Source organism: Pelodiscus sinensis, chromosome 1 (assembly GCF_049634645.1).
Source record: "Pelodiscus sinensis isolate JC-2024 chromosome 1, ASM4963464v1, whole genome shotgun sequence".
Lineage (NCBI taxonomy): Eukaryota > Metazoa > Chordata > Testudines > Trionychidae > Pelodiscus > Pelodiscus sinensis.
Genome location: NC_134711.1, coordinates 236798851 through 236821503, shown reverse-complemented (window position 1 = coordinate 236821503; position 22653 = coordinate 236798851). Strand labels below are relative to the sequence as shown.

At 43.2% G+C, this 22653-nt stretch overlaps 1 protein-coding gene across 6 annotated transcripts in view; it reads left to right on the top strand.

The window, feature by feature from the left end:
* TMEM255B (transmembrane protein 255B) overlaps positions 1 to 22653 on the top strand; it is a 118512-nt gene that overhangs the window by 40021 nt on the left and 55838 nt on the right. For all 6 annotated transcript variants that reach the window (XM_075918399.1, XM_075918391.1, XM_075918372.1 and 3 more), the window contains one exon: positions 3829 to 3918. In XM_075918399.1, the coding sequence (XP_075774514.1) occupies positions 3829 to 3918 (90 nt within the window). The remainder of the gene's footprint in view (positions 1 to 3828; positions 3919 to 22653) is intronic.

Genomic DNA, 22653 nt, shown 5'->3' with positions numbered 1-22653 from the left:
AATCTGTAATTTTATTTTGAGATATTCTTTGTTCTGTTTTCTATTCCTGTTTGTTTTTATCTTTTTTGTATCTCGAAATATTTTGCATAAATTTTGAATGAACCAAGAGAATCTAGCTGAAGGAAGGCCTCATTCTGTCATCTTCACTCACCTTACTTCACAAATTGTTCTATTAATTTCAGTGGAATATCTCTCAGGGTGGGATTCACAAAGGTATTTAGGCCTAAAGTTGCATTTGTTTTAATGGGACTTAGGTGCCTAAGAATGCTACCCTAAGTTACTAGTCAGTGTTAACTAAAGGTGGGAGAATCTATCCCAGAGTCAACCTTTTTGAAATCCATGAAAGTTCTGGCATAGGTAAATTATATTTAACATGAATGAAGGTTGCAGAATCAACCCCATTGTTTCATACAAAAACACAGTTCACTGTGTATCTTTATGTGTGCATTTCTCATAGAGGCACTTAGTATTGGAATTGTGAAGCTGAAAGGTTAGCAAACTCTTGTAAGATAATTTAAGTGATTCTTATGAGAGGAAAACATTGATCTTACACTGTAAATCATCAATAAATTGCTCATGTGTGAAATAGGAAAGGCAACTCTGGGTCAGTTTCCAATAATTCATTCTTAGTTCCAACAGGCAATTTGGTAGCACCTGGATAAGTACACTAATTATTTGAGTGACTGCTATGGCTTGAAAATCAAAATAGAGATATCTTGGAGCTTCATATAAGATTGGCTTGAATTAGGGTTTTTTCATGTCCACTTTCAGAAAAAGAGCTCATAAGTCTTAGCAATTGTGCTTTCACTGTGACTGCACAGTCTAACATCCTATAAGTAACTAGAATAAACTTTAATGATAGCTCTGTGTTAGCAAGAAGATATGAACGAATATATTTAAAAAGCATCCAGGATTTATCATTTGAAAGACATGGGCCATATTATGCCATCAGGTTTTAAGCAGAATTTCTGTTGATTTCATGGAGGTGCTTAATTTCAAAGTGGATAGTGCATATCACATGATGCAGGCTTGCAAGATGATAATTTGGTACTGACACACTATGCATATTTCTACTTGAAGACACTAGTGTCCACTAACACTGCTGTAGTTATGGGCTATGAAGTATTAAGTTTAACTTCACTCTTTAAGGGCTTCATAATGAACAAGTAATAATTTGCTCTAGGCATGAAATGTGGTACTTTATATAAGGTGTCAGCTAGAGCAGTGGTTCTTAAACTTCATTGCACCACAACCCCTTCTGACAACAAAAGTTACTACATGATCTCAGGAGGGGGGACCAAAACTTGAGCCTGCCTGAGCCCATCTCTCTTGGGGGGGAGGGAGGAGCAACAAAGCTTGTGTACCACGTCCCTGGGCCTGGGATCGGAGGGCAAAACCCAAGGGCTTCAGCCCAAAGCAGGAGGCCTGTAACCTGAGTCCCTCTGCCCAAGGCTGGAGCTCTTGGATTTTGGCTTTGGCCCCAAGCCCCAGCAAGTTTCAACCCTCCTTGGCAACCTCATTAAAATAGGGTTGGGACCCACTTTGTGGTTCTGACCCATGGACTGGCAGGTGAAGGTCCAGCTGGGGAAGGCAGCTGAAGTCCCATCCCTTCTACCCAAAGCCTGACCCCTTCCCCTAGACCAGGGGTGGGCAATAATTTTTGCCCTGGAGCCACTTCACAAATTTTTGAAGTAGTCCCGGGCCACCCCAGAAGGGGCAGGGCCTAACCAGGAGGGGATGGAGCTACCCTACACCCGACCATGATTCGTCTGGCGGTGAGGGAGCCCCTTCCCCCCCCCTTCCCACTAGGATTTTGGCTTGGCACGCTCCACTCCCAGGACAATCAGGGCCTGGGGGCGGGGGAACGCTGGAAACCTCCTCCTTGCAGGGCCAGAACAGGGCGAAGAAAGCTTCATGCAGCTCCCCTGCCCCAGGCCCTGATTGGCCTGGGGGGTGGGGGACAGTGTGAAGCCTCCTTTGCTCTTCCCTCCCTCCCCCCCGCCCTGTGAGCAGCACATGACATTTCAAAGAGCCATGTGCTCCTGACAGGGTGGGAGGAGGCTTTGCGCGCTCCCCTGCCCTCAGGCCAATTAAGGGGCAGAGTGGAGAAGGCTTCGGGCACTCCCCCAAGCCCAGGCCCTAATTGGCCGGGGGAGGGGGGGGGGAGACAGCAGGGCCTCCATGGGCCGGATCTACCTGCTTGGCGGGCCGGACTGTTGGCTGCAGAGGCCCTTTTGCCCACCCCTGCCCTAAATAGGGTTGCCAGATGGCCGAAACAAAAATACCAAACACGCCCCCCCCCCCCCAAAAAAAAACCACAGAGAAAAAATTTTGTTGAAGTAAAATAAAAAGGGGGAAGGCTGCTGCCTGTGTCTGTATCAGAGCCAGTAGTTCGGGGCGGCAGCAGTCCCTGTCAGCCGGGGGTGGGGGGCGGAAGGCTCAGCTCCAGTCAACCTTCCCTATCAGGTGTTTTAGATTCAGACTGAATAAGAGACTTGGGAGAGAGGGGACAAAACCCATAGCCCCTTCAAGGATGCCCATTTCAATAAAAGTCATTAAAGGCAGAGGATTGTGAGACTGATGGTGAGAATAAGGCTCTGCCTGGCTTCACCTGCTTCCTGCGTTACTGACAGCAGCTCCTGTCGGGGATGTTGGTCTCTGTTGGAGCTCAATGTGGGGGAGAGCAAACATTAAATAATAGAAGAGCCCTACATCACCCCTCACTACACCTTAGGAATAAAAACACTGTTCCTGCAGACTTATGCAAACGTTTAATTTTATGTTCTTTGAGCAGTCCTGTTTAGATCAGTGGTGCTCCTCTGAATACATAGAGGTAAGTAGATTCTGGGTCAAGGTGAGACGATTGTTGGGCTAAATAATGGTTTAAGGTATATTAATTTACTTAGGTGGCTTAAAAGATTGAGGAGGCTTCTTTAAGTGCACTAACTGCCATAGTTCCTTTTCTTGTATTCCCAGTCACTCCAGCACTTCAACCATATTCACGTCACCTTCTCTATTGAACTTAGCTACATATCCATTATTGTAGCTGTTGAGTTTTGTGCTACAGTGTATATTTGTAAATGATTTACTATAACATTTGGGTGTAGTGAGTTACTTTAAAGTTGGGATATTTTGATACTTCTGTTCTTGTATTGATTCAAATACATAACATGCGTTGCTTGGTTTATTCAGCACATCTATAAATGTTGGGAAATGTTTAAACAAACCCTAGGAGAAAAGAGATGATTTTGACAGTTTTGAAGATCTGGTAAACAATGGAGAGCAACTAAACATGGTATATAAATTAGCCCTAGGATTTTTCTAAGGAAAAAAAGACTCAGTAAGCTGGTAGGGGGAGCAAAAGCTTTCGTACAATTGATGGATGTGCATTTGGCTGGTCATTAGCTCATTGCATGATTTTTATTTGTGCACATGAATTGCTGACAAAGCTTTACAGATTTGTATGAACCAATGGGAAGATGGCTCTTTGCTATGCTCCCTATAGGCACCACTGCTGGTTTATTCGATGCGCTTGATCTCAGAGAAATCACCATTGAATTGAATAGCTCAGCCAGTTTGTTTCTTTTTTAATTGAAAGATGTAAGTTTTTCCAGCAGTATATCAATTCAGAGGTACTGGTAGCAGCCAAGGATTTCTGCCTTTTTGCCCTGTGCCACTGATATTTGCACTGCAGTGGTGCAAAGTGAGTGATTACATTTGATAACACCAGTGGAACATTCCATTCTAGTTTGCCAGAGCAATTTGTCTTATAATTGTGTCTCAAGAATTGCACTGAACACGTTGTTAAATCTGCTTTTCTCTTTATAGTTGGTAGCATCCATCGTCTTTATCAGCTTTGGTGTTGTAGCAGCATTCTGTTGTGCAATTGTTGATGGAGTCTTTGCAGCACGACATATAGTAAGTATGGGCCTTAATATTTTTTTCTGTTCGTTCGGAATGCTCATGGCACTTCCAGTGGGAAATATTTTCTTCTGGGAAATAGTGAAGTTTTACTTATTTTGTAGCTCTTCTTGTTGGAGAAATGATTTATTCATTAAAGATCATGCCATTTCTGTTGGCACATATCTGGGATGTGGTTTGAAACCCTGCTCTGGAGTAGGGACTTGAACCCAAATTTATCATATCCCAGGTGAGTCCTTAACCACTGGGGTATTGGGTATTCTGGGGTGGGTCTCTCTGTCTCTACTATTGAAGTTGTTCCATTTTATAGAAATAATTAAATTTCCATTGGTACCAGGACTGGAACCTGGCTGTCTCAAGTGCCCTGAGGACAGACTACAAAGCCTCTCTCTGTTTATTATTAGCAAAATGCAGGACAATATAGCACTTTAAAGACTAACAAGATGGTTTATTAGATGATGAGCTTTCGTGGGCCAGACCCACTTCCTCAGATCAAATAGTGGAAGAAAGTAGTCACAACCATATATACCAAAGGATAGAATTTAAAAAATGAACAAATATGAAAAGGACAAATCACATTGCAGAACAGAAGGGGGATGCGGGGGGGTGGGAAGGGGGAGGAAGGAAGGTAAGTGTCTGTGAATTGCTGATATTAAAGGTAGGGAGAGTGGGATGTTTGTGAGTTAATGGTATTACAGGTGATAATTGGGGAAACTGTCTTGGTAATGGGTGAGAAAGTTCAAAGACTTGTTAAGTCCCTGTTGGTAAGTGTCGAATTTTAACATGAATGACAGTTCAGAGGATTCCCTTTCAAGTGCAGATGTAAAAGGTCTTTGTAGCAGAATGCAGGTGGCTAAGTCATTTAGAGAGTGTCCTTTCTGGTTAAAGTGGCAAGAAACTGTTTTCTCTTTGTGATCTTGTCTGATATCTGTTTTGTGGGCATTAATCCTTTGGCGAAGTGTCTGAGATGTTTGTCCAATGTACATAGCAGACGGACACTTTCGGCACATGATAGCATAGATTATATTTCTGGATGCGCAGGAATATGTGTTCTTGATCTTATAGCTCACTTGGTTAGGTCCAATAATGGTATCAGCAGAATGAATATGTGGACAAAGCTGGCAACGGGGTTTGTTGCAAGGGAAGGTACCAGGGTTGGTATTAGTGTGGTATGTCCTGTGGTGGTTGGTAAGAATCATCTTGAGGTTAGGTGGTTGTCTATAGGAGACTATGGGTCTGTCTCCCAGAGCCTCTTTGAGTATGGTATCCTGTTCCAATATTGGAACAGGATACCATACTCAAAGAGGCTCTGGGAGACAGACCCATAGTCTCCTATAGACAACCACCTAACCTCAAGATGATTCTTACCAACCACCACAGGACATACCACACTAATACCAACCCTGGTACCTTCCCTTGCAACAAACCCCGTTGCCAGCTTTGTCCACATATTCATTCTGCTGATACCATTATTGGACCTAACCAAGTGAGCTATAAGATCAAGAACACATATTCCTGCGCATCCAGAAATATAATCTATGCTATCATGTGCCGAAAGTGTCCGTCTGCTATGTACATTGGACAAACATCTCAGACACTTCGCCAAAGGATTAATGCCCACAAAACAGATATCAGACAAGATCACAAAGAGAAAACAGTTTCTTGCCACTTTAACCAGAAAGGACACTCTCTAAATGACTTAGCCACCTGCATTCTGCTACAAAGACCTTTTACATCTGCACTTGAAAGGGAATCCTCTGAACTGTCATTCATGTTAAAATTCGACAGTTACCAACTGGGACTTAACAAGTCTTTGAACTTTCTCACCCATTACCAAGACAGTTTCCCCAATTATCACCTGTAATACCATTAACTCACAAACATCCCACTCTCCCTACCTTTAATATCAGCAATTCACAGACACTTACCTTCCTTCCTCCCCCTTCCCACCCCCCCGCATCCCCCTTCTGTTTTGCAATGTGATTTGTCCTTTTCATATTTGTTCATTTTCTTAAATTCTATCCTTTGGTATATATGGTTGTGACTACTTTCTTCCACTATTTGATCTGAGGAAGTGGGTCTGGCCCACGAAAGCTCATCATCTAATAAACCATCTTGTTAGTCTTTAAAGTGCTATATTGTCCTGCATTTTGCTTCAACTACCCCAGACTAACACGGCTACATTTCTATCACTGTTTATTATTATAAATGAAAATGGTACATGCAGAGGAAGAGGAATTTTAATAATTCGTTATTTTTCAAAAACATGCTTGTTTTGTGGTTATTACAAGATCTAGGTTAGTCGCCTTTTCTTGGTGCTGGTTGGTATTATATTTCAGCGGCGCAAAATACCTAGTACCCCTGCTGAAGGTGATTTATATTTACTAAATATTGTTATTCTAAATATGTGACGTGTCTGTGAGCTTTCAGTTTTTCCTGAGCAATGAGGCCACATGTTGTTGTGTTTTCCTGAAAATACGGTAATTCCAGGAATCATAGTCCTTTTCCTGGTTCCCTTACTGTTCTGGGGAGTAGTAAAATGCTCCAAGTCAGTACATTTACTGATGTATCTGGACAGCTGTGCTGACCAGTGTGGTGTACAGGGGAAGGCTGTCTTACCTTCTCTTCTTTGGTCTAGGAATGTAGGTGCTATGCAGAGTTTGCCTCCCCTTCTGCCCTCTGAATGGTGGTGTAGGTAGCTGGCACAAGGAAGCACTTTATACCCAGTTACTCTGTTGTGTCTGTATATAGGACAGAACAGGATTTTGGCTTAAATTGAGTGTCAGTTCAGTTTTTTTGACACCCCCCCCCCTTTGTCTTTTCATATACTTTTGTGTCTATCTTATTTATGCTATGGTAACCTTAACATCTCTTACATCTTTGCAAATCATTCAGGAGAATAAAGCTGTTATTAAAATAAATATAATATGAATCATATATTCATGTATGGAGCGAAATCTACACATATATTAGTTGTTAAAAACTCGGTAACTGGCTTATGTGAAATCTGTCAGTAGGAGTAGTGCAATTTAGCATTGTAAGATGTGTATTTTGTTGTTTATTCTCTGGCTTAACCCTCATTTTGAACAAGTGACCATTGTGTATTCATCCAAAAGTGTATGCAACCGATCAAGATACTAAAGTTAGAAAAAGAATGTCATCTTCTTTGATGCATAGTATTATGTCTGAGTTCATAGTGTAGGCAAAAATCTCAAACACAGACAAAAACAGTCCTTTAATATTTCTAGGCACTTGCTTAGTCATTCTTCATTCTCTTGCCTTTCAGCTCCCTGCACTTACATTTGCTCCAGAGACTACATTGTTCCCTTATCTTGGTCAAATAGTAATATCATGTTAGTATATGTGACTACTTTCATATCTGAAGAAAAATGTCTCTTAAATAATGCCTACCATTTATAGTCTTTCAGTGTTTATCAGAGTACAAATATCTGCATGCCTCTTCCTGTCATGGCATGCCCTTGGAGTGGCCTTATTCACACAGGTTTGTGAAGTTGAAAGGGGAGTTCTGATGGCAGACTCTGAACATAGCATTCAAAGACTTGTCATCACAATGCAGTATTAAGATGTGAGGGTGATGCATTGCCCTCAAAGAGAAGCCCACAGTAGTCCTGGGTGAATTCAGAATCCAATAGGTCAGTGACTCGACTAATTAAGCTGCAGGTGTCATCTGCTCAGTAATAGATACTTAACAACGGTGGACAAAATGCAGATATTATTGACAATATAAGTGTCCTTGAGATTTATTCTAAAATGAAATACGGCAAATTCAGACTTGGCATGGAAACCTTTGGGGGAAATCAGTGGTGTTTACACTGTTTGCCTATTTGAATGGAGTCTGAGTCTGATCCATTTGTCTTTCTCCAAAGACTTATTTAGTGATATCACTTTGATAGAAAATTAGAGATCCTGCAAAACTTATGAAAGTCACCATCCAGCTTATTCCATTTGCAGGACATGTCTTCATTACTGACTGGATTGACAGGCTGCAATCGATCCAGCGGGATCGATTAGTATAGACATGATACAATCTTTTATTTTATATATAAAAAAATATATTGCATTTAGTATAGACATGATACAATCTACTGCCAAGTGCTCTCTCTTCTACTCCAGTACTCCTCCAGAGGGAGAAAGCACTAGCTGAAGCCAGGAAGGAAGTTTAAAGAGGTAGAGGGTTTCCACACCGATGGGCCCGCTGACGGGGGGCTGAGGAGGAAAGCAGCAGTTGCCTCAGAGTCCAATAATTCAAAGGGGCCTTAGGCTCCGGCAACCATGCTGCACACTCTGGGCAGTGCTAAGGACTTGGGGGCATTGCTTCTGCCCTCATCCCCACCACTTCTGGGAGCACAGAGCCAGGGCCCTCCACTGTGCCTAAGGGCCCATGGAGTCTGTCCGCTCCATTGCCCTTAATCTCTATTGAGATCTTCTGGTTAGGCAGACTGAACCCTTTTCCAGTTCTATAGAGAAGAGCTGCAGCACAGAGCGGCATTTCTACCTTACAGGGAAGCCATGGGAGGGAGCGCCAGAAGCCATAACTTGGAATTTCCAGTCACCTATGCAGAAATGAGGTGACAGAAAGTCAGGGCATTCAAGCCATTTTTTAAAATGATCCCAAGTTGTGAAACAATATTAGCCTGAGAGCTGTAGTAGTGTGAGGGTGGGGAAAGGCAGAATTAAGATAATAGAGTAGCCTGGTTCAGAACTCCAACAAATACAACATAACCTTTCACACCAATTAAAATAAGAAATATCCCTTATTTGTCTTTCATTTGTGACTTCATTAAAGGAGGAAGAGATGGTAACAAAGCAAATAAATCACTACGTTATAATCCTTGTCAGTTTGCTCCTGCTTATGAATGTAGAGGACTTTTTTTGCTCACTTTCTCTTGCATTTTATAAATCTGTAGATGAATTCATAAAACACTTTATCTGTTTTTCCTTCTTAAAAAGACATAAAATTGTCAAAATCCTGCCTAGAAGGGGACATTTTTCAGAAAAGATATATTTAAATTATTTAAGACTCATTTAAAAACACTTCATTTAATAGAAAGCACTGGAGCAAAGCACTTATAAAATTAAAGACACTGAAGTATAAGTAGCTTGATTTAAAGTAGCACTAGCTCATTTGAGAAATAATAGTGCAGATGTAATTTACTGCATAAGATTCATTTCAGTACTAATCCGTTCAACTGCACTTTTCACCTTAAAAAAGAAAAGAAAAAGACTAGAATCAAATTAAACAAATCGAAGCCATGGGTAATGTGCAGTGATGTTATTTCAGAAAAATATGGAGATTACAGGATTCCATTATCTGCAAATCATGTTTGCTTGAGGCATTTTGTTACCTAGCAGCAGACTAGAACCCCGATTATGCAAACATAAGAACTGTAATTTTGAGTCAAACCAATAGACCAAAACATGTCTCTGACAGAGGCTAGTACCAGAACTTCAGGGTAAGTGTACAAAATAGGGATGTTAAATATTGGTTAATTGAATTGTCGATTAACCTCGTAAATTCTTATTGGTTACTTGACTATTCTATAGTCTTTGGGGTGGGGCAAGCATCAAGTGCGCTCCACCCCCCCTCCTGAGGAGCCCTGTACCACTCCTTGCTGCCTCCCCTGTATCAGAGGCAGCAGCGCAGGGTGCCAGGCAGGAGCTGGTCCACAAGGGAAGGCAGTTTAAAAACCAGCTCCCATTGCAGACTGGCTGCCTGTTGCTCTGCACTGCTGACTGGGGATAGGGTTGAGCACATACAAATCCCTCCCCCACCCCTCGCCCCACCCCCCGGTGCAAGCCTGACTGACTGCCTGGCTCCTAATACATTTTAAATGCAGAGCTGCAGTAGGGGTAGGTTCCGGACCCAGTGCGAGCCAGGATTGAGCCAGACTGCTGGTGGGGCGGGGGAATGGGGAGGGGGGAGAAATGCATGTAGTCTACAGCATTAACCGATAAGCTTTTGCTTATCGGTTAATTGACTACACTAGTACATCCTTAGTACAAAATAAGACAGTTGGAGCAATTCAGCCTAGACTTCCACTTCTGGCTTCTAGCAGCCAGAGGGTAGGTCACCTGAAGCATGGGACTGCATTCCTGACTATCATGGCTGATAGACATTGATGAACCTATCCTCGTTAAACTTTCTAGTTCTTTTCTGAGCCCAGTTATCCTTTTGGTAAGTCTGATGTGACATGGCAATGAGTTCCACAGGTTAATTGTGTGAAAAAGTAGTTCCTCTTATTTGTTTTAAACCTGCTGCCTGTTAATTTCATTGTGTGACTCCTGATTTTTGTATTGTGGAAAAGCGTAATAAAATTCCCATATCCACTTTTTCCACACCCTTCATGAATGCATAGACCTCTATCATACTTCACCTTAGTCATCTTTTTTTAAGATGAACAGCCCTAATCTTTTCAGTTTCTCCCCTTATAGAAATAATTCCATAACCTTGATGATCTTTAAAAGCGACGAGGAGTCCTGTGGCACCTTATAGACTAACTGAAGTGTAGGAGCATAAGCTTTCGTGGGCAAAGACCCACTTCGTCAGATGCATGTAGTGGAAATTTCCAGAGGCAGGAATAAATATGCAGGCCAGAATCAGGCTGGAGATGACCAGGTGGATCCAATCAAGGAGGATGAGGCCCACTTCTAGCAGCTGATCTGGAGGTGTGAATTCCAAGAGAGCAGAAGCTGCTTTTGTAGTTAGCGAGCCATTCACAGTCTTTGTTTAATCCAGAGTTGATTGTGTCAAACTTAAAGATGAACTGTAGCTCAGCAGTTTCTCTTTGAAGTCTGGTCCTGAAGTTTTTTTGCTGCAGGATGGCTACCTTTAGGTCTGCAATTGTGTGTCCAGGAAGATTGAAATGTTCCCCTACAGGTTTTTGTATGTTGCCATTCCTAATATCAGATTTGTGTCCATTGATTCTTTTACGTAGGGACTGTCCTGTTTGGCCGATGTATATAGCAGTGGGGCATTGTTGGCACATGATGGCATATATTACGTTGGTGGATGTGCAGGAGAATGTACCAGTGACAGTATGGCTGATCTGGTTAGGTCCTGTGATGGTGTTGCTGGTGTATATATGTGGGCAGAGTTGGCACCGAGGTTTGTTGCAAGGATTGGTTCCTGAGTTCGAGTTATTATGGTGCGGTGTGTAGTTGCTGGTGAGAATATGCTTCAGGTTGGCGGGTTGTCTGTGGGCAAGGACCGGCCTACCTCCCAAGGCCTGTGAAAGCGAGGGATGATCTTTGTTGCCTTTCTCTGAACCTTTTCCAGATCTGCTACATCTTTTTGCACATGGGGTGGCCTGAACTGGATGCAGTACAGGCAGTCCCCGAGTTACGCGGATCCGACTTATGTCGGATCCGCAGTTACAAACGGGGTTTGCTGCCCGTCTCCCTGGTCTGCTGGAGACCAGCAGACCAGGGAGATGGGAAGCAAAGCCTCTGAGGATGCTGGCAGCGGGACAGCCGCGGCGCGTCTGGGCTGTCCGCTGTCCGCGTGCTCCGCGGCTTTGCTCCCCATCTCCCTGGTCTGCTGGAGACCAACAGACCAGGGAGACAGGGAGCAAAGCGAAGCAAAGCCGCGGAGCATGCGGGCAGCGGACAGCCCAGACGCGCCGCAGACCAGGGAGACCAGGGAGACGCAGGAGCAAAGCCGTGGAGGACCCGGGCGGCGGGACCGCGGTGCGTCTCGGACCCCCGCCCACGTCTCCCTGGTCTGCTGGGGGGGGGGGGCGCAGCTAGTACGCCCGCCCCCCCAGCAATCCAGGCTTTTCTCCGGACGCCTGTGGTAGAACAGCTGGGGCGCTGCCGGTTGGTCCCACAGCACCGCTCTGGGCGCTACTGGACCAACCCGGCAGCACCCCAGCTGCTCTGCCCCAGGCGTCCTGATTCAGCCGCTGCTGGTCAGTTTCAGCAGCGGCTGAATCAGGACGCCTGGGGCAGAGCAGCTGGGGTGCTGGTGGATTGGTCCAGTAGCGCCGAGGAGCGGCGCTACTGGAGCAACCCAGCAGCACCCCAGCTGCTCTGCCCCAGGCGTCCCCAAGTCAGCCGCTGCTGAAACTGACCAGCGCTGACTACAGGAAGCCCGAGGCAGAGTTTCTCTGCCCCGGGCTTCCTGGAATCAGCTGCTGATCAGTTTCAGCAGCAGCTGACTTGGGGACGCCTAGGGTTCTTAAGTTGAATCTGTATGTAAGGTGGAACTGGCGTCCAGATTCAGTCTGTTGAAACTGATCAGAGGCTGATTCCAGGAAGCCCGGGGCAGAGCAACTCTGCCTTGGGCTTCCTGTAGTCAGCCACTGGTCAGTTTCAGCAGCAGCTGAATCTGGACGCCAGTTCCAACTTACATACAGATTCAACTTAAGAACAAACCTAAGTCCCTATCTTGTACGTAACCCGGGACTGCCTGTATTCAAGATATGAGTGCATAATAGATTTATATGGTGATATCATGATATTTTCTGTCCTATTTTCTGTTCCTTTTCTAATGGTTCTTAAATTTTTTTGACCGCTGGTTCAAATTGATCTGAAATGTTTAGAAATAAGCTGGAGAGGTGAGATTTACCTTTGCTGAAGCCATGTTGATTCTTCCCCAACAATAGCATTTAACTCTGTGTCTAAGTCTTTTCTTTATTATAGTTTCTGCCAAATTGCCTGGTGCTGAAGTTAGTCTCATCAGCCTGTAATTGCCAAGATAGTCTCTGGAGCCCTTTTTAAAAAACAGCATTATTTTAGCTACCTTTCAGTCATCTGGTACAGGGGCTTGTTTCAGTGATAAGTTACACGCCACAGTTAGTAGTTCTGTAACTCTTGGGTGAATACTACCTGATCCTGGTGACTTACTACTGTTTATTTTATCAGCGTGTTCTAAAATTTCTGCACTAAACAGATGCACTAAACCAGATCTCTGGGCTTCCTCCACTCACAAGTCAGGGGAGATTCCTGTTCCTCCACCCAGTCCTCTCACACTTGCTAATGTAGACCACCAGTAGTCAGGAATGTCTGTCTAACTCAAGAATCAAAGCAAATCCCTTCCTTGACTGCCCAACCTGTCCAATACTAGAAGAGACATACTCCTCACCTCAGCAATTACACACACAGATCCTAGAGTAACTTCCTGCTAGCAGGGCTGCAAGAAAACCTAATGCCATCACCAACAGATGCAACCTGGATAAACTGCCAGGAAAAACCAGGAAGGTGAAAGATAGATGAGAATTTTAGCTCTAGAGAATGATGGTTTGTACCATACCTTTAAAAATGCTTTGGGAACATGGATACATGCTGCTTATAAGTGGACACATAAAGTGTCTGGTGACAAAGGGAACTGGCTTTCTTGAAAATTGTGGAAGAGATCAGTGGCTCTGGGAAAATCTACCTGTTTGCTCTGTTGTTAGTTTTTCTCCTGCACTATTGATTTCATACCCAGCCTAGCTCATGTACTACATGTAGGGCAGAGATTTGAGCCGAAGAGCAACATAAACATTAGAAGGAAATTGGAGGAGAATGGGGAGAATGAGGAGAGCTTCCAGAACACCAGAAGGACCCTAAGGAGATGCAGAAGGAAATTAGGTCAGAATGTTAAAAGGGTAGATATGGGGTATGATCAGGCTGTGTAAATTGATGAAGGGTGAATAGAGGAGATGTTTATATCCACAATCCTTTCAGCATTACGTCAAAGGGTTATTAGAAGCAGTAAGGTGTTAATTGACAAGGAAAAAATTAAATAATGGTGTTCCTGACTAACTGACTTGTGGAGGAATTGGTGCAGACTCCATAGTCAAGGTTAAGTTGAATTTTGCACTTAACAAAGGTTAAATTCTTCATTATGTCTGAAATACATCATATCCACTCCAAGATTACAGAATTTATTCAGTGAGTTGTCAAACTTCCTGTTTAGTTAAAATTCTGAAATCTTGTGCATAGGATACATTTGAATATATGTTTTAGGATTGTTGGTAATTTGTTCTTGTTATTTCTCATGACAGTGTTTATCTTCCATCTCCGCTCTGTACTGACACTGCCAAAACCATGCATATTTAGTTTAGATATTTTAGTGTTTTGTGGATCCAGATTAGAGTACGCTGATTTTAAAAAATACATTAGAACTTTAAAAAATGTCCCCTCATAATGTCATTACACAGCAGAGTTAAGATTGTTTGGGTACCCTATCTGTGGATTTCCATCCCTTAACATGTTTGGTTTTCTTTTAAATTTAATCTTAAGTGAATTCACTGGATTCATAAAGCTTGAGTTTGATATAAAGACAACATCCCTGTACTGTATTTTATCCTAAATTACTGACGTGTATTCTTCAATAGAGCTGGGTGAAATGTTTTTGAATAAATAGTTTATTTACTAAAACATGAGTTTCCGGTCAACCAAAACTATTTATATTTGTGGTAACTTTTTTTTTTTTTTTTTTTTTTGCAGCTGCCAATGAACCAAAAAATAATTCATTATTTGCCCTACTGTCCTTTTAACCTTAACTTCATCTTAATGTGGTTTTTGCCTAGGAATTGAAAAAAGATGTTTTAAACAGAAGTGGTTTTAAGAGGGTTTGATTTTTATGAGATCCAGGAACATATTTATTTTCTGTTGCATGGACTCTCATAACTAGTCACTAGGGGGAAGCAATGGTTAAATAAGGGAATGGCTGATAAGGGTTTTGTCTAAGGTTATTATTGTAATAAAGTCTAGAACTTGAGAATAGGTTGTATGACAATAGCCCTGCAAATCCATGGATATCCATTTTATATGCAGGGCTATCCGCACCCACAGATCTGGAAGCAGATATCCACAGCTCATGTTTGAAGGTACCAATGTGGATACAAATTTTGTATCGAGAACTCTGCAAATATGCAGATATCCATTTTATATCTGCATCCATGCTTTTGCTGATGCAGATATTCACAGATCATTTTTATAGATGCAGAAGCTAATGCTGATACCAATTTTGTATCTGTGCAGGGCCCCTATGTATGATATCTGAAACAATTTACTGTAAGTATCAGTGACCTTGTGTGGGTAAAGGATTTTAACCTGACTGCAAGATGATAAGGTGTGCGGGGAAGCTTCTGAAAACCTACACTTGATATCACTTGTCTCCAGATTAGGTTCAGGTTCCATGCTGACCAGTACCAGGTACTAAGATTCATGTTTTAATTGCAGTGGCAAGCTCTCTTGAGCTGTTTTCAAGATTTCAAATGTATTGAACTGTGAAATGTAAATAAGCCCAGATCTGGATCTCTGGTTTTGGCCTTTCTATGACAGTAATGTTTATAGGATCGATTTAAATTTGTTGTTACCATACATTGTTATTTTTGAAGTTATGCAAACTTTGTTTTGTAACAAAATTAAAGATTTATTTTCATAATTTTAAATGTCCTGATATCTTTCTTCATTTTGGTGGAAGTTAATGAAGGGGAAGGTATTAAAATGGAACACTGCATTAGGTAATTTTTGCATTGAAATGAATATAAACCTTAAATGTTTCTAAAATCATAGCAAGATGGACATGAAAGCAAACAAACAAACAAAAAGCTATGAAATGCATAACCATAAAAATGACAGAATTTGAATGTAACAGAATTTGGAGGATTTACAACCCAAATGTGACATTTGTGTTGTCTTTGTATGTGTTATATTAAAGATTAATAAGAGAAGTATTGAAAAAGGCTATACAGGAATTTGGCTAGCTCAAAGATGTGATAATGGGGATATGAAGTCATTCATCTTTTGGTTCTCAATCTGAAACAAGTCCTGTGTGGTAAGGATCAAAATTTGTTATACTCATCTAGTTTTCTGGTGGCTGCTTGGTAGTATCTGTATAGTTTTTAGGGGATAGGTCTTTATATTACAAAACTATAGCCTATGTTGGCAGAGCAGAGAAAGTCAATGTGACTTTTAGATGTGGTCATATTTAGACATGTTCCTTCCACTTTCAGCAGCATTTGGGCCAGTTTTGTTAAACTTGCATTGATTCATCTTGTCCTGTGTAATGGGTGACCTTAGAAATTCAGTAAGTGTAACACTGCCACCCTGTGAAATGCCTGGATTTCTACAGCTGTGCAGCGTTGATACCACTAACTCTTTTGAATTTCCAGCTGCATTGTCATATATGTATATGAATACATATGTATTCTCTTTGCATACCCAGTATCAGCATAAGAGCAACCTGGGACTATGCAAGTACAGGATGAATCACTGAAAACTGGTACTCTCTGGTGCAGCAATTTCCATGGTCCAGCAGGACCACTATTGCTCCTGGCTCAGACAGCCTGGGAGCCTAGTGCCAGGAGGAAATCTGGCTATCCATGGCAGCGCAGGGACAGAGAACCCTGGTAGCACAGAGCCAGGAGCTGGAGAATCCTAGCTACCCACAGTAACAAACTGGAGGAAGAAGTTTGGCCACTTGTGGCAGCACGGAGCCAGAAAACTGTAGCAGTGTGGGGCTGGGGGCTGGAAAACCCCAAATGCCCATGGCAGCCCACGGGTGGGGAACCGATGGCAGCAAGGCAGACAGTCTGGCTGGAGGTGGAGGAGCTGTGCAGGCAGAAGCAGGGAGCTGGTTGGCTCAGGGCCAGTGGCAGGGGACACCTTCTCTGGTCTGGAAAATTCTCTCATTGACGTTGCTGGCCCAGGGAGGTACAACCTCTACCTGAGTTCTAATTGCAGACGGCTTTACTGTGATAACTTAGTATTTGACTTAGACTAAATTCAGCTAAGGTGTTTGAACATAGTGGAGGAAGTCTCTGCCACTGTATTTTCTGTGCATACTGTCCTGCAGCTCTTTGTATTTTACACAGGCAACTCTGGGAAACACATATTTTGAATATTACAGTTTTTTTTTTCACAAACAGGGTGTGGCAGTGTTATTAGCCATATGGTGTTTTTATTCCTTTAGACTGAGAAGATGAGGCCATGGACTCTCCAGCCTCTCCTCTTTTCTGTTGTCTCATGGGGTCAGATGCTGTCATGAGAACTCAGATCGATACCACACAGTTCTTCATGACATCCAGTGTGTTACATGTCCAGATGGGAGGGAAAATCCTGTAATATTCACTTTTATCTGTAACCCTTCTGCCATGTGGACCCAGCCGCAGCCAGGGCCAGGTTCAATATCTAGGCGTTCTATTCCATTGAAATAACACAGAACTGCCTCAAGCCCTCATTCAGCATGCTGGGAAATGCACACCCCACTCCTGGGTGTCTGTGAGTGGCAGTGCTTCCCCACCTGCAGGCATAGAGTCTGAGTGTAGAAAAGAGACTTTTAGTAAAAGGAGGGCAGTAACTCGGTGTTAAATTGGGAAAACACCACAAACGGGGTTCAGAAACACATACTGTGACCCACCCTTCTGGCCACTCACTAGTCACTCCCGCTGGCCAACTGCTCACTGCTCTTTCTGCACCTCTCCATGAGTTGCCCTGCTGGCTGCTCCTTGCACATATCCACCTGCTCACTGCTCTTGTCATGCTTCTCCATTAGCAGCCCTGCTGGCTGCTCATCTGGCTTTGCCGCTGCCTCCACCCTGCTGGCCACTCATTGCACCGCTCTGTTTCATCAACCACTCGGTCACCAGCTGTCAGTCACCTTCTGCTGCCCCCTGACTCTCTGTTGTGTCCTTTGCACATCGGTGTTTTTTTCAGCTCTTTGTGGGTGGGGCAGAGACACTGCCCCATCTCAAGTGATTTAAGCTCTCAGTGATTTTTGGCTCGTAGCAGGAGGGGCAGAAACACAGTCCTACCACAATAGAGTTCTGTTATGATTTCCCATTTAACAGAACAAAGATTAAGCCTATTTTAGTTCTTTCTTTGAATTGGAGGTAAGGAGGACAGATTAAACCAGTCCAAGGAGTATCCTTAGGAAGGGTTTGCAGCCTCCTGACTAGGACACTTGTCCCCACCCTTCTTACTCTCATAGGGCTCTGCCATTCAAGCTGCTGACTTAATGAGGTTCTTAACAAGGTTGTCCCATCATTTGGGACAGGTTAAGTACAGTCCTGCTTCCCTGTATTCCTACAATAGTTACAACATTGGTAACCATATTTCACTACTCCTGCATTCAGTACTAAAGTGGTCTGTAACCAAACAGAAGTTGATTACTTTGACCCCACTCGATCTGCTGAACATCTAAGCAGAACAGAAGCAAATGGTATTTTACATAAACACACCCAAAATTTCTCCCCATCCCAGCTAGCTGTCAGGGAAGCATTCATACAAACCCTGCTTACATATCTACAGGAAAAACAAATAGCTTTGTTTCATTTCTAAAGAAGATGTTACCTTGGCAACTGGCAATAGAAAACTGAACATACATAATTTCTAGCCGCAATTAAATTATCAAGGTTCTCTGGAGGAAAACCATAAATGCATTTTACTTTATCCATGCATGATGCAAAATTATAGGTAATTACTTTTAATTTCATTTCCATCCTGCATGACTCATTAATATAATGACATGGCATATACTGTAAGAGTTTGTTTCAATGGAATCAGAACTAATTATTCCTAATTGAAGACTATCACTTGCTCACTTGTGATGGTTGGCTTTTATTGAAAACCTTTATTTTCAGATGTATGCTTTTTTATTTTTTGAAGTAGGCACTTATGGATGCTTTTTAGTAAAGTCTGACATTTTAAAAAGAAAAATCAGTGTAGAAGAATGTTTTATTGAATAACTTTAAAATGAAGTGTGATAATTTAGTGTGAAGTGTGATGCTTCTTAGTAACCTTCCCAGACTGCCGTGCATATTAGATATCATCTTCTAATTTGTGCAGCAATCTGGGAAAGATACTATATATTATGCACTGGCTCCCACTGACTTAAATGACAGCAAAATCTGTCTCTTAATGCTGCCAGCAGGGCTATTCCAATCAATGGAAGCCTTTCTAGCACTACAGATGCTGAGCCCAAATAAAGACCATTTTAATATGGCCAAAGGCCATCATGCACCTAGGAATGGAGAGTGAAATTCAGGGCCGTGCCTCTAAGATGTACAGCATAGAATTCACAGCCCAGGAAGAAGAGGGAGCTTGGGTGGCTTTAAGCATCCCTGATGCTTTTCTGCCCCAGGAGATGTCCCTGGCATCATTTATACATCCCTGGTGCCTGTCTAAGCTATGGTAGGGGCTGCCCTACAGGCCACAGCACTGCCTGGAATCTCCACGGTGCTGGGTGTTGTGGTCCCACCCCTGCAGGGTCTGAGCGTTCTTCTCACAGTCCCATCCTGACATGCTTTCTGGATGAGGGCTTGCAAGGGGCTTCTCAGAGGAGCAGTGTGTATTTATACTGAAAAGAGAGGGGAAATGTTGGCTGTCTAAAAGGCCCATTCAAACAGGGAAGAAATGAATCTGAGTGAGGGTGAGAGAGGAACAGGGAAAAGCTTAGCTTATATATAAAGTACTGGGCTAGCTGGAAGTCTTTTTTAAAAAACAGTTATGGGGAAAACAGCTATTTATTGAAGACAACAAAGGAACCACGTAAAGTTGCTGCACTTTATTGTACTGCTTATATTGTTCTGAGTGAGTTAGAACTGTGTGTCTTAGTGCAACCGGTTTAATAAAGAAAAATATGTAATGGTTTAAAATACTTCAGTTATTCTTGTATAAGTTAGGTATGAGATGTACATTTTTCTTTTTTGCAAGGTTTGAGAAACTGATCAAGTCAGAGAGTCTGAGCACACACAGGCAGGGGAGCCAGTAAAATAATTTTTCTCCCTCACTAGGGGTGTGTCTACACTACCCCCCTAGTTCGAACTAGCGGGGTAATGTATGCATACCGAACTTGCTAATGAAGCCCGGGATTTGAATTTCCCGGGCTGCATTAGCATAAAGCCGGCGCCGCCATTTTTAAAAGCCGGCTAGTGCGAACCCCGTGCCGCGCGGCTACACGCGGCACGGACTAGATAGTTCGGATTAGGAAGCCTAATAGTTCGGATAAGTTCGAACTAGGGGGGTAGTGTAGACATACCCTAGGTGATTTTTTGCTTATTGCGTAACTTTGCATTGTCTGTTTCCACATCATAAAATGACTTTTACTGACCTTCCAGCAGGGAGTGAGGATTAATGAGTTAGCTTATAAAGCAGCTTGCAGTTTAAAAACAGTGAAAACCATAAGCTACATATTTACTGGAAAAACACTAGATTGTATGTTGCTCAGGGTGGGAGCCATGTCTCTTTATATGTCAAAGAATCAAACACTAATATAAAATAGGATCTATAGATATAAATATGAATGAAAATGGTTCAGTGCACTAAAAATGAGGCTATCTGAAAGTTGTCGTCATGTCAATAAATTGTTTTTTTAATTACTAACTATGCTGATACTTGTGGCAGAAGATTTTGAGCTTGTAGTTTCAGGTGAGGGAGTGAGGACAAGCTGAAGCTGACAGCACACACAATGCAACATTATGCCAGAGAACCTAAGTTCCCTCTAAGGTGCACCCTGCTCAGGAACCCACTAAGGGTGTGTCTAGACTACAGGGTTTTGTCGAGAAAAGCCAACTTTTGTCGACAAAACTATACCCGTGTCTACACTACTGCCGAGTTCTGTCAATAGTAAGTTGACAGAATGCGGCAGTTTTGTTGACAGCGGTAAACCTCATTTTACAAGGAATAACGCCTTTTTTTGTAAGTACTCTTTCGAAAAAAGGTGCTATTGCATGCAAACTGTGCTTTTTCGAAAGAAGGTGTCTAGACTGTCTTTCGAAAAAGTGGTTTGCTTTGTCAACAATACTGATCGTAGTCTAGACGCTCTTTTTCGACAGAGGCTTTGTCAACAGTATCTGAAAAAGGCGTGCAGTCTAGACGTAGCCTAAGTGCCATTCAACCAAATGCCCCAGCCCTGGGGCTGCTGTGATGGGTGAAAGACGCTCTCCACTAACCCTGCTGAGGAGAGAGCTGTGGGGAGTCCTGTTTCCCTACTGCAGCCTTGGGCCAGCCTGTGCCCCAAACCCTTCATCCCTTGCCCCATCCCAGAGTCCATACCCCCAGCTGGAGCCCTCAGCACCCTCTCTGATCCTCTGCTCCAGCCCTGAGCTCCCTTTCACACCCCAAACCTCTCATCCCCATCCCACCCCAGAGCCTGCATCCCAGCTGGAGCCCTCACCTCCTTCTACATCCCTCCTGCCACAGTTCTGAGCCCCCACCCACACTCTGAACCCCTCAGCCCAGCAGAGGGAGGGACTGGGTGGCAGCTCCATGCGGGAAAGAGAAGGGAAGGAGAGGGGCTGATCGGGGGGCAGATCTGGGCCTTGGAGGGAGGATGGAAGGAAAGGGAGGCAGCTCAATGTGGGGGGAAGAGAAGGACTGGGGGCAGGATGGCAGCAGAGGAGGAAGGGGTTGGGGGTGGTGAAGTGGCACCTCACATGGAAGGAGAGGGGCTGGACGAAGCAGCTCCACATGGGGATAGGGTGGGGCAGTGGGGAATATGCTCATGGATATAGCTCCATTCTCCAGGCTGGCCAGGGGGCCGAGTATCAGAGGGCAGAGGAGAAGCAGGACAAGGCTGGAGTTCTGTTCTGTATGAAAGCCCCCCGTTTGGCTGGAGGCCCTGGGAATGGGCCCTCTGGGCCCTTATGATAGTCTGCCACTGTCTGCAGCCTGTCTTGTGCAGGAGGATGGACTAGATGATCATAATGGACCCTTGTGGCCTTAAAATCACAAATAAAATATAAACAGAAATCTTAAGTTCATGAGGAAAATTGAAATAATATCTTTGTAAAGGTGCACTTCCCAACCCGTTCAATAATCGTGTGAGAGCTGAAGATATAGTAGATTTCCTTCCTTATTTCTATACAGTTGGATAGCTCTGGGCCATAGGTGCAATAATTTATTCATCAATTGATTATTGTCATGAGATAATGTAACTTAGCCTTTGGAAACAAAAATCATGAGTACTAAAGGTGACCTACGAATCATTTTTATAAAGTACCTCTAAAGGTACTTGAATGCATCCAACAGCTAGGCTAAAAAGGACCTACAACACATTCTCTGCAGGCCCTGCACAGTAACTTTTAAACAATAGAATTACTGAACTTTGGGTGGAAATGGAACATAACTAAGTTAGTTTCAAAGACAAAATCATTACGGAATCTATATAAGGGGATTGTACCTCATGGAATGAGGTTGAACTGGTAATTCGAAGTAAAGGGTTTATTTCGGAATCGCCCTTCTTTGCCATGTGTAGATGCGGGCAGTTCTAGGCTAGTCAATTTCCAAAATGGTGACCGCCCGGGAACATGCTAATGAAGTGCGGGATATTTAAATCCCGCGCTTCAGTTGCAATTTCGGTCGCCCTCATTAGCCTTCCTAGTTTGAACTAGGGGGCTAGTGTAGACATACCTTTAGAGATGGGAGGTTACTGATATGCATACTGTAACTGTCCTTAATAAGGTTTATTTTTTGTAATAGCCTTCTGCTTTCACAACTCCAGCTCATAACTAGGTTGCTTTCAGAAACTGAAAATTTCTTTTAGAGGTCCATAAAATGAGTTGTTGGGTTTAGTGAAGCAGGATTACGGCACCACCATACACGGGGAGAGGTCTAATGAAGAACATTTCTGCTGAATACAGTTCATTACAAAATTTAATGATCTAATACATTTTTAACACAGTAAAGTAGTACATTAGCCAGCTGATAAGGAGATACGCGTGCCCATCGGGTTTTCCAAGGCGTTCTGGGAAATCTTTGCTGCTTTATGAATTTATAAAC